The sequence below is a fragment of the Geotrypetes seraphini genome, chromosome 3, assembly GCF_902459505.1.
Source record: "Geotrypetes seraphini chromosome 3, aGeoSer1.1, whole genome shotgun sequence".
NCBI classification, from domain to species: domain Eukaryota; kingdom Metazoa; phylum Chordata; class Amphibia; order Gymnophiona; family Dermophiidae; genus Geotrypetes; species Geotrypetes seraphini.
In genome coordinates this window covers 88,181,943-88,194,245 of record NC_047086.1, presented here as the reverse complement: position 1 = coordinate 88,194,245, position 12,303 = coordinate 88,181,943, and the positions used below count along the sequence as shown (strand labels likewise).

General features: G+C 46.8%; 1 protein-coding gene across 3 annotated transcripts in view; it reads left to right on the top strand.

The window, feature by feature from the left end:
* Positions 1–12,303, top strand: part of ITGB1BP1 (integrin subunit beta 1 binding protein 1) — a 42,083-nt gene that overhangs the window by 17,145 nt on the left and 12,635 nt on the right. For all 3 annotated transcript variants that reach the window (XM_033936968.1, XM_033936969.1, XM_033936967.1), the window contains exons 2-3: positions 5,362–5,493; positions 10,431–10,509. In XM_033936968.1, the coding sequence (XP_033792859.1) occupies positions 5,422–5,493; positions 10,431–10,509 (151 nt within the window). In that variant the 5' untranslated portion in view covers positions 5,362–5,421. The remainder of the gene's footprint in view (positions 1–5,361; positions 5,494–10,430; positions 10,510–12,303) is intronic.

Below are 12,303 nucleotides of genomic sequence, written 5' to 3'. Positions count from 1 at the left end.
CCTCAAAAAGACCAAGCGGTCTCGGGCCTCGCCTCTGAGGAGTCATTGCTCGACGCCGCCCGAGGGCGGGGCTTTGCGTGTCGAGGAACTCCGCCTCGACAACCCCGATCTCTTGCGGTCCCCGATCCGGGCGAGTTCCCGTGCCTCCTCGCCGGGGCGGAAGGGACGGGCCTCCATACCCCGTACTCCGGGGGGTTCCCCCAGGGGGTCTCTTCGGCGGACTGTGTCCCCAACCCCTTCGAGGTCACGGGATCGTGCCTCCTGGGGTTCGGGATCGGGTGTGCAGATCGGGTATTCTCGCCAGGCCTCTCCCTTCGGCTCCGTTGAGAAGTCTCGGTCACCCTCTCCGCCTGCACGGACATCTTCTTTTTCAAAATTTGTCCATGACATGGCGAAGGCTCTGGGGGTGGACCTGTCGGCAGGGTCACACTATACCAAAGAATTTTTGGAGGAACAGGATTCTCCTGCCCCTCAGCGGGAATCTCCCCGCCTGCCGCTGAACAAGGTCCTCCTTCAGACCTTGCTGCGGAACCTTGAGACCCCTCTTACAGTGGCGGTAGTGCCCACCAAGATGGAATCCAAATACCCCCCAAGGGGTTTGACAAGGGGCAGCTCTCCCATCAGTCGCTCCTGGTGGAGTCGGCTCTTAAGCGTTCGCAGCCTTCTAGAGTCTCTGCTGCGGTCCCCCCTGGGAGAGAGGGTCGGACCCTCGATAAATTCGGCCGTCGTCTGTATGCTAATTCCCAGATGGCCACGAGGGTCCTCAACTATGCTTTCGCCTATTCTTCCTACCTCAGATCAATGGTGAAGGATCTGCCAGACTTTCAGGGGGTGATCCCGGATTCACACAGGGATAGGTTTGCCACTTTTGTGTCGAACCTGTCCCAACTACGGTTCTATCTGTTTCATGCGGTATATGACGCATTTGAGCTTGCCTCGAGGGTATCGGCTTGTGCGGTAGCCATGCGCCGGTTGGCGTGGCTGCGGACCCTCGAGATGGACCCCAACCTGCAGGAGCGATTGGCCAATCTACCCTGCGTCGGGTCGGAGTTATTCGACGACTCCTTAGAGGCGGCTACTAAGCGGCTTTCTGACCAAGAGCGCTCTTTGGCGTCTCTGGTTCGCCCGAAGCCTAAGCCGTCGCCTCAGAGGCCATTTAGACAGCCACCTAGGCGGTATCCTCAAAAATCGACACCGGCCTTTTCGAGACCTCCACCCTGACGTCCAACCCAACAGGGTAGAGGGGGGCCCTCCAAGCCCGCCGCGCAGGGGGCATCCAAGCCAGCGCCGTCCTTTTGACGGGATGAGCGGCTGGGGGCTGGCCCCCGCCGCGAGGTCGCCCAACCCTCTCCCCATCGGGGGTCGGCTCACGGCTTTTGCCAGGGCTTGGTCAGGGATTACGTCAGACGCATGGGTGCTCCGGACCGTCTCAGAGGGCTATTCGTTAAACTTCTCCAGGCAGCCTACAGACATGCCTCCCGGGGCGTGCCCGTCCAATCGGAGCCAGTTGACCCTTCTCCAAGAGGAAGCCAGGGCCTTGTTGAGCCTCCGGGCGGTCGAATTGGTGCCTCTCGATCAGCAGGGCCGGGGGTTTTATTCCCGGTACTTTTTGGTCCCAAAGAAGACCGGGGACTTGCGCCCCATTTTGGACCTTCGGAAGCTCAACAAGTTCCTGGTCAGGGAGAAGTTCCGTATGTTATCGCTTCCGATTCTGTATCCTCTATTGGACGAGGGGGACTGGATGTGCTCCCTGGACTTGAAGGAAGCGTACACCCATGTTCCGGTGCATCCCGACTTTCGGAAGTTTTTAAGATTTCAGGTCGGGGAGTTGCACCTGCAGTACCGTGTACTACCCTTCGGTCTGGCTTCGTCCCCTCGGGTGTTCACGAAATGTATGGTGGTGGTCGCGGCTGCTCTGCGCTCCTGGGGGTTGCAGGTCTTCCCCTATCTGGACGATTGGCTGATCAAGGCCCCGACAAGGGAAGGAGTTATTTCAGTGACCCAACAGACTATCACGCTTCTTCAGGGTCTGGGGTTCGAGGTGAACTTTCCCAAGTCTCAATTGCGCCCGGCTCAATCCCTCCAGTTTATAGGAGCCGTGCTGGACACTGTTCTCCTCCGTGCCTTCCTTCCTTCTCCACGGCTGGAGGCACTGCTTCGCTTGGGCCGGCAGGTTTCGCATCTGCAGGTAGTGTCGGCTCAACGCATGATGGTGCTTTTGGGGCACATGGCATCGACGGTCCAAGTGACCCCATTTGCCCGGTTGCATCTGAGGATACCTCAGTGGACCTTGGCCTCGCAATGGCGTCAGGACCGCGACCCAGTATCTCGACGCTTGACTGTGACTCCGTCTTTCAGACGCTCGCTCCGTTGGTGGACCAACTTTACCAATCTGTCCGGGGGTTTGCTCTTTCGCGTCCCTCCGCATCGCAAGGTCCTGACGACGGACTCTTCGGAGTATGCGTGGGGGGCTCATCTAGACGGTCTGCGAACGCAGGGCCTATGGTCGGCTGCGGATCGTCGGTGTCACATCAACGTGTTGGAGCTTCGGGCCATTTATCTGGCTGCTCGGGCCTTCGGTCACCTCCTACGCGATCCTCTCGTTCGGACAGACAACCAGGTGGCCATGTATTACGTAAACAAGCAAGGGGGAACGGGCTCTTGGCCTCTGTGCCAGGAAGCCCTGCGCCTTTGGACATGGGCCGTCTCTCAGAACATCTTCTTGCGGGCGGTTTACATTCAGGGGGAGCTGAATTGTCTGGCAGACAAACTCAGTCGTCTTCTCCAGCCGCACGAGTGGTCACTGAACTCCCGGGTTCTACGCGAAGTCTTCGACCGCTGGGGGACTCCTCAGGTGGATCTGTTTGCTTCACCCGAGACTCACAAACTACCCCTCGACTGTTCTCGGATGTACTCCCGGGACCGTCTCGAGGCCGATGCATTTCTTCTCGACTGGGAGGGGAGGTTCCTTTATGCGTTCCCTCCTTTTCCTCTGATTCTGAGAACGCTAGTTCATCTAAAATCGACCAGAGCTACTATGATTCTCATTGCGCCTCGTTGGCCAAGACAGCACTGGTTCTCCCTGCTTCTTCAACTCAGTGTCAGGGAGCCTCTGCTTCTGCCTGTCTTTCCCTCTCTGCTGTCTCAGAGTCGGGGTTCGCTGTTACATCCCAATCTTCAGTCTTTACATCTGACGGCTTGGTTCCTTTCCCCTTGACTTCGGTTCCGGTTTCTCAGTCAGTACGGGATATTTTGGAGGCCTCTCGGAAGGTTTCGACTAGGCTTTGTTATTCCCAGAAGTGGACCAGATTTTCATCCTGGTGCTCTTCGAACCTCCTGGACCCGAGTTCGGTTCCTGTCTCTTCGGTGCTGGAATATCTGTTGCATCTGTCGAATTCTGGTCTGAAGACGACTTCCATTCGAGTGCATCTTAGTGCCATTGCTGCATTCCACCAACATTTCGAGGGTCGTTCCCTCTCTCTGCATCCTCTGGTTTCTCGTTTCATGAGGGGTCTTGGGAATGTTCATCCTCCTCTCAAGCCTCCTCCTGTGGTGTGGGATCTTAATGTGGTCTTGGCTCATTTGATGAAACCACCTTTTGAGCCTATCGACAAATCTCTTCTTAAGTTCCTTACTTGGAAAGTGGTCTTTTTGATTGCGCTCACGTCCGCTCGCCGGATTAGCGAGCTACAGGCTTTGGTTGCGGATCCTCCTTTCACTGTGTTTCATCATGACAAGGTGGTTCTTCGCACCCATCCCAAATTTTTGCCTAAGGTTGTGTCTGATTTCCACCTCAATCAGTCCATTGTTCTTCCGGTATTTTTCCCGAAGCCCCATTCTCATCCTGGTGAGGCGGCGCTTCACACGCTTGACTGTAAGAGGGCGTTGGCTTTTTATCTCCAACGTACTAAGTCTCATCGGAAGGTTCCTCAATTGTTTTTGTCCTTTGATCCTAATCGGGTAGGACATCCGGTTTCCAAGCGTACCTTGTCCAACTGGTTAGCTGCTTGTATCTCTTTTTGCTACGCTCAGGCTGGTCTCCCGCTCTCGGGTCGAGTCACGGGGCATAAGGTCCGGGCGATGGCAGCTTCGGTTGCTTTCCTCCGTTCTACTCCTATGGAGGACATATGTAAAGCTGCCACCTGGTCTTCGGTTCATACGTTCACCTCCCACTACTGTCTGGACTCCTTGTCCAGGAGTGACTGCCGGTTTGGCCAGTCGGTGTTACGTAACCTGTTTTCCTAAATTGCCATCCTCTCACCTACCCTTTTTTCTGGTTGGCTTGGAGGTCACCCATGTGTGAGAATATCATGCCTGCTTGTCCTGGGATAAAGCACAGTTACTTACCGTAACAGGTGTTATCCAGGGACAGCAGGCATATATTCTCACAACCCGCCCACCTCCCCGGGGATGGCTTTTCTTTGCTTGATATGGAACTGAGGACCACGAGGTGGAGATGCGCCCTCTAGTGGGCAAGAAGGCTAGCACATGCGTGGTGCAGTGTGCAAACTTGAAACTTCTAGCAAGTTTGCTTGAAAAGCTGTCCGCGCTGGGGCTCCGTAGATGACGTCACCCATGTGTGAGAATATATGCCTGCTGTCCCTGGATAACACCTGTTACGGTAAGTAACTGTGCTTTCCATGCTACTGTCCCATGTCTGTCTCAACAGCAGACTATAGACTTTTCCTGTGCTAACTGATTAGCACAGAATTATTGTATGAGCTCTTACCGACACCTGTTTTCTAGGGGGTAAGTGCTTACTTGCTAATAGCCACACACTAATGGGGAAATTAGCATGTGGCCATTAATAGCAAGGCACAGGTGGAATAGAAATCACTAATGTAATGTAATGTAATAGTGAGAATGAAAAGTGGGTTATTATACTGTCACATTAAAAGTGGTCTCAGTGTGCTGGAAAGCCCTGAACTGAGGATAGTGCTGGCCACTTTTTAACACAGTTTAGTAAAAGGGCTTGTAAAACCATCATGGATGTGGCACTTTGGAAAAGTACTTGTTACAATACCACTGTGGCTCTCGGGACTCGATAGGGAGGCAGATGTGAAGTGAAGTTAGTGTTTCAGAATGTAAGATAAGGGGTGCACTACTGCAGACTGTGAGAGGTGGCTTGGATATGTCTGCTGTTCTCTTCTCTCTCCCATCACTTATTTACTTTTTTTAAGTAGAAAGGAACAAACTCCTTCTCGTATGCTTCCTTTCAATAAGTACTTGGTGACTAGTATTTTTCTTTTTTCACTTGCCAGGGATATGTGCCTCACAGGAACCTTTGTAAGTAATGTCCTCCCCTTTGTACAGAGATTAATAAAGCTTATGGAAGCCATTGATCTTACTGTTCCCTTTCAGGTTTTGCTTTTCGTTGCCACTGATGCCATGCATCTCATCTTGATCAAGCTATGGTGAAGAATGTTCCGTAAAGGGAAGAAAAGGCATAGCAGCAGTAGCTCACAGAGCAGCGAGATTAGTACCAAAAGCAAGGTGAGCCCAGGAGCAGCACACCACCTGTTTAGCTAATGCTCTTTCTGCTAAGCAGCAGTTTAACCATAGAATAAGAAATTAATTCAACAGAAAATTATCATGTTTTGATGTGTGAGTCTTACTATTGTAGAATCACCATGGGTTCAAGATAGCCCTGAAATATTAAATTTTGATAAACATAATAAAACACCTGGGGAGTATTTCATTGAAGGTAGAAGGGAAAGAATATAGCTTGGGAATTAAAAGGGAGAAGTTGAAATCCAGAACAGTAACCCTGTTTCTTCTTATTCTTTGTTTTGATTATACTGTTGCTCTGTTAATAAAGATACGTTTAAAAAAAAAAAAAAAAAAGGGGGGGGGGAAGTTAGTAGATGAGGAAAGAGATGACTCATATTTTGATATAAGAACATAAGAACATAAGCAGTGCCTCCGCCGGGTCAGACCATAGGTCCATCCTGCCCAGCAGTCCGCTCCCGCGGCGGCCCGAACAGGTCACGGCCTGTCTGAGTCACCAGAAGGGGCCCCCTTGCCACCTTGGTTTCCCATTGAGTCCTATCTTCCCATCGAAGTCCTAACCCTCCGGTCTTGCACATGCACGACCTGGTTGGATTTCTATACTTATTACCTAGTTAGCTTTCTATACCTGTGTTACATCCCAGCACCTCTCTCAGTATCCCACGATCCCCCTATTCCTCAGGAATCCGTCCAATCCCTGTTTGAATCCTTGTACTGTACTCTGCCTGATCACTTCCTCCGGTAGCGCATTCCAAGTGTCCACGACCCTTTGTGTGAAAAAAAACTTCCTTGCATTTGTTCTGAACCTATCTCCCTTCAGTTTTTCCGAATGCCCCCTCGTGCCTGTTGACCCCTTCAGCCTGAAGAATCTGTCCCTATCCACCCTCTCTATGCCCCTCATGATCTTGAAGGTCTCTATCATATCTCCCCTGAGCCTCCTTTTTTCCAGAGAGAAGAGCCCCAGCCTCTCGGCGTACGGGCAGTGTTCCAGCCCTCTTACCAGTTTCGTTGCTCTCCTTTGGACTCTCGAAACTGGTTCAGAAATCACTGCAAAGTTTTTCAGTGGAGAAGACAGTTTGATAAGTTTGCAAAACAAGGGAAGGTTCTATTTATATTTTTCAGCCTACTGAATCACTAAAGATTGACTTGTCTCATCTCCTTTTGATTGGATGGTTATTTTTGCATCACTCAGTATTTATAACCCAGACCACTTTTGTGATTTTACAATACCACTTCTCAAAAAACCCTTACTGGACCCTTACCTGCCCTTCAATCGCCCCCATCTCTCTCCTCCCTTTCTTATCCAAGCTTTTAGAACATGCTGTTCACCGCCATTGTCTTGATTTTCTCTCATTTCAGTCTATTCTTGCCCTCTTCAGCCAGGCTTTTGCCCTCTGCATTCTACAGAAACCTCCCTTGCTAAAGTCTCCAATGACCTGTTCCTGGCCAGATCCTTCCCCTTCTTTTCTGTTATAAGAATTGTAGTTCTTCTCTTGATCCTCACTTTTGTGTGATGTTTTAAATACACTATCCTCTAATAAGATAATTTGTTTTATATTTTAAGCCGCTTAGATGATTATAACTGTTTTGCAGGATATAAAATTTTAAATAAACTTGGAAACTATTTTATCCTCATCTATCTAATGCTTTTGACACTGTTGACCACAACCTTAATACACTGTCCTCATCTAGATTTCAGGGCTCTGTTCTTTCTTGGTTTTCTTCTTCTCTCTCCCATCGCACTTTGTGCTATACCAGTCAATGTACCTCAGGACTCTGTCTTGGGACCTCTTCTTTTTTCCCATCTATACTCATTCCATCAGTGCTCTGATCTCCTCCAATGGTTTTCAGTATCACCTCTATGCTGATGACTCCAAGATCTACCTCTCTACACCAGAAATTTCTACAGGAATCTAGGCCCAAATCTCAGTGTGCCTGTCTGACATTGTTGCCTGGATGTCTCATCACCATTTAAAACTGAACATGGCCAAGACTGAACTTCTTATCTTTCCACATAAACCCACCTCTCCCCCCATTTTCTATTTCTGCGGATAACACTCTCTCCCTGTCTTGTCAGCTCGCAACCTTTAGAGTCATCTTTGATTCTAATCTAATACACAACTTATCGCACAAAGCCAACAGACTGCTAAAGCATGTTTCTTTCTCTATAATACTCTTATCACCAAAATCTGACATTTCCTTTCTGAGCACACCACCAAACCCCTTATCCACATTCTTATCACCTGGTTACTGCAACTTGCTTCTCACAGGTCTTCTACTAAACCATCTCTCTCCCCATCAATCCATTCAAATTCTGCTACATGACTCATATTCCACAAGAGTTGCTATGCTCACATCGCCCTTCTCAAGTCACTTAATTGGCTCCCTATCCATTTCTGCATACAGTTCAAACTCCTCTTATTGATTTACATAGTGCATTCACTCTGCAGCTCCTCAGTATCTCTCCTTATACTCCTCCTGGGAACTCCATTCATTAGGTAAGTCTCTCTTATCTGTACCCTTCTCCTCTACTGCCAACTCCAGACTCCATCTCGTCTATCTTGCTGCACCATATTCCTGGAACAGAGTGCCTGAGTAAGTCAAGCTCCGTCTCTGGCAGTATTTAAATCTAAGCTAAAAGCCCACTTTTTCGAGTCTGCTTTAAACTCCTTCCACTCACTTGAGAAATCCCTTAACCCCCATTTATCTGTTTTAATTAAATTGTAAGCTCTATTTAGAAGGGATTACCTCTTATATGTATAATGTACAGTGCTGCATATGTCTTAGCAGTGCTATAGAAATGATAAGTAGTACTAGTAATACCCTTCAAAGCCCTAACTTTAGTGCCTCTTTCAAATCCAAAAAGAATAGTTAAAATACTTCTGGTGACAGGAAGTTGAGATACAGTAGCCTCAATCATTCTTTACCATCAGAAGGTTGGAGAGAACTCATTCATGTTCAGTCACACCTTACTTTAAGGAAAAGGATATATTCACTGTAAAATCAGATAAAGGGTTTGTTTGGTGAGAGTAACTTGAATTTTTTCTTTGAAATTGCCTTTTTAGCTAAGGCAACTGAAGCCTGTTCCTTTATTTAATGGGATATAGTTTAACAGCAGATCATTTTACAGAGGTTAGAAAGTTCAACCAGTTAGTTTTGCTGTGTGTCCTAAAATGTCCCTCTGTCTCTAGGTGAGATGGAGATTCTCACAACCTGGCATTTTGACAGTCCCATTAATGAACAAGAAGTTCTGGTCACAATTAATACAGCTTATATTCTGGGATGAGCATACTTGCATGTGTCCAAATACTCCTGATCCATAGGACACATTCTGAAAATTTGATATGGATTAGATGTACAACAAATTAGTTACGGCATGTTGGCAGTTGTGCATGCATATTTTTAGAATAAATGAACCCTAAAATACCCATTAGAATTATCATGTTCCTCCCAATAGGCCTTGAAAATTCTCCTGTCCTTCCCAATAGGCTTTGAACCTATTTAGGCATAGAGCAACTCACAAATTGTAGATTTGATTAGATTAGAAAATTAAGATGTAGATCAGATAAAGCTAAAAAGCAGTGATTTTGGCTTTCATCACTAGAAAGTGAGGAGTAAGAAAACCTTGATTTTCTCTCAGTTTAATGGTTACTATGCCAGATTTGGTGGGTATACTCACTATAACCTCCCCAACCCTGAAATGGCCTATCTAAATTAGATTGTAAGCTCTTTATGGACTGTCTATTGCAGGGCTGCCCAAGTCCGGCTCTCGAGATCTACTGTCGGGCCAGATTCAGGTTTTCAGAGAAGAGTGACTAAAATGGTTAAGGGGCTGGAGGAGTTGCTGTACAGTGAGAGATTAGAGAAACTGGGCCTCTTCTCCCTTGAAAAGAGGAGACTGAGAGGGGACATGATCGAAACATTCAAGATAATGAAGGGAATAGACTTAGTAGATAAAGACAGGTTGTTCACCCTCTCCAAGGTAGAGAGAATGAGAGGGCACTCTTAAGTTAAAAGGGGATAGATTCCGTATAAACGTAAGGAAGTTCTTCTTTACCCTGAGAGTGGTAGAAAACTGGAACGTTCTTCTGGAGTCTATTATAGGGGAAAACACCCTCAAGGGATTCAAGACAAAGTTAGACATGTTCCTGCTGAACCAGAACATACGCAGGCAGGGCTAGTCTCAGTTAGGGCACTGGTCTTTGACCTAAGGGCCGCTGCGTGAGCGGACTGCTGGGCACGATGGACCACTGGTCTGACCCATCAGGGCAATTCTTATGTTCTTATATGAGAGATTTGCATACCAAGAAGGCAGTGCAGGCAATCTCTCTCATGCATATTCATTGTGGATATCCTGAAAACCTGGCCTGCCAGTAGATCTTGAGGACTGGACTTGGGCAGTTAAAATGTACAGTGCTGCGTACACCTTTCAGCGCTATAGAAATAATAAATAGTAGTAGTACTCTTCTGCAGGTATAGTCTCTGATATTCAGTTCCTATTTTCTAGTTCAAGGCTTCCCAAACCTGTCCTAGGGACCCCACAGCAAATTGCATTTTTGGGATATCTTGCTAAATTTGCATATACTTGCTTCCAGTGTGTAGATTGATGTCCTGTATATACATTATGCATATCCTGGAAATCCAGGCAGTTGTGAGATCCCCAAGCTAAGTTTGCAGGTGCTTGTCTAGTTCCTGGTTATATGTACAGGTTTTAGAAGGTACCTATCTTTTTATCTGGATGCTCACTTTTGACGGTAGCTTTACTTTACTTTCCTGAATCTTTTAGAGCCTTTATTTGATAGAAAGAAGGATTTGCTGCTTAGTACCCAGATGGAGAAGGTTTAGACTAGAGAGTATTTGGATTTGAGTAGATTGCTTGATGAGTTTTCTATATTTTTATTTTTGATTCCTCTCATGAACAGTCCATAGATTCGAGCCTCGGTGGGCTTTCCAGATCCAGCACTGTGGCTAGCTTAGATACAGACTCTACCAAAAGCTCAGGTAAGTTGTAGGCGTGGACTAACATGTTGGAATGGGGATATGTATCACAACTGACAAACATGTAGCCTGAGATACATGTCATATCAATTTCAAGGCTCATCTTTCCACTTTCTAGTGCTTCAATTTACTCTCTCCCTCACCTACCTCTGCCATTCAGTCATCCTCCTAGAAAACAACAAAATACCAACCATAACCAACATTGAAATCAACGCAATCAAATACCCCATACAAACCACCCTAAAACTGCTAGGAATAACTATGCTGCACCATGCAACCGCAAAGCAATAAAACAATACAAAAGTCATTCTTAGTCATGAAAAACTTAAGACAAGTTCGGAAATTCTTCGAGAAAACTCAATTCCAGCTCATAGTTCAGTCCTTAATACTAGGCCTACTTGACTACTGTAATATCCTCTACCTCCCATGCCCTACAACCATAACAAAACAACTACAAACTATCCAAAACACAGCACTAAGACTCATCTACTCATTAAAGAAACATGATCACATTACAGAAGCATATCTCCAATCACACTGGCTTCCGATCCCAGCAAGAATACAATTTAAATTCTACTGCCTACTATTTAAGACTTTATACGGAGACAGTCCAAACTACCTGAATAACCGCCTCATCCACAACATCACAACCAGACATAAGAAAACTCACACCCCATTCTCATACCCCCCAATTAAGGAGGTCAAACGGAAAAAACTATATGATGGCCTCCTGGCCACTCAAGCAGCCAAACTAGACAACCAAATCGCCAATCTACTGATAGCATCCCTAAAGACCATACTCTTCAAGAAAACTCTGAAAAAAAAAATAATACTGCAAGTCTCAAACTCCACCTCTCATTAAAGCCAACTACCCCAAACAAATAACCTTACCCATTTCTTACTCTTTTTGAAAATGACCAATTTTTTTTTTTTTTGTAAGTTCTTGTTGTAATACATCTTGGATAATTCTTTTGTAATCCGCCTTGAACTGCAAGGTAATGGCGGAATAGAAATCCCTAATGTAATGTAATGTAATATCTCTACTTTCCTTAGAGGCTGTAGCAAGAGCAACAATAGGCCTGCAGTTGTGGCAGCAGTAATGAGGCACTGGTGGCAGTAAAGTGCTCTGACCATAGTATTTACATTTCCCAGTGCAGCCCTTCATAGTCACTTCTGTTTAGAGGAAAGACAATGCAGGGACCTTGAGTACTGCGGCCACCGAGCCCTGGACTAAGCAAATAGCTCCCTGGGTGGACCACAGGTAAATTGCGCTGGCGTGCTGATCAAACTGGAAACAGTCCCCACAGGCCAAGTATCAGATAAACCAGTCAAGAGGAAACCAGGTAATTAGTTAAATTATATCCAGGGTTCTTTGTTCCACAAAACAAAATCAGAATGGCAAACGATAAACAAAAAAAAAAAACTTGGGTCACAAATCCTGTACAGCAAATCAGGATTACCAAAGTCCTGGTGCCTCAGCAAATGCAACACAGCTTTCTGCTGCTAGGCCTCCGCTGGGCCTAGGCCTTATTCTGGCCCTAGAACTGGACCTTTCTCCAAAAGATAGCAGAGTCCAAACACTACAGTGAATTATTCCTCATTGCCTTACTTTCACAAAACACAAATGAAAAATTCAGGAGGCCCTCAGCTCTACTCCTGAGCTGGGGCAGGAGAGTTGTCAAGTTTGTCTTTCAATATCATGCAATATTCAAATATTCCCACCCGAGGTCTTGACAAACTTCTCCCTCATTGAAACAGCTCTCAGTCCCTGTATGTTACTCCATTTATTCTACTTGC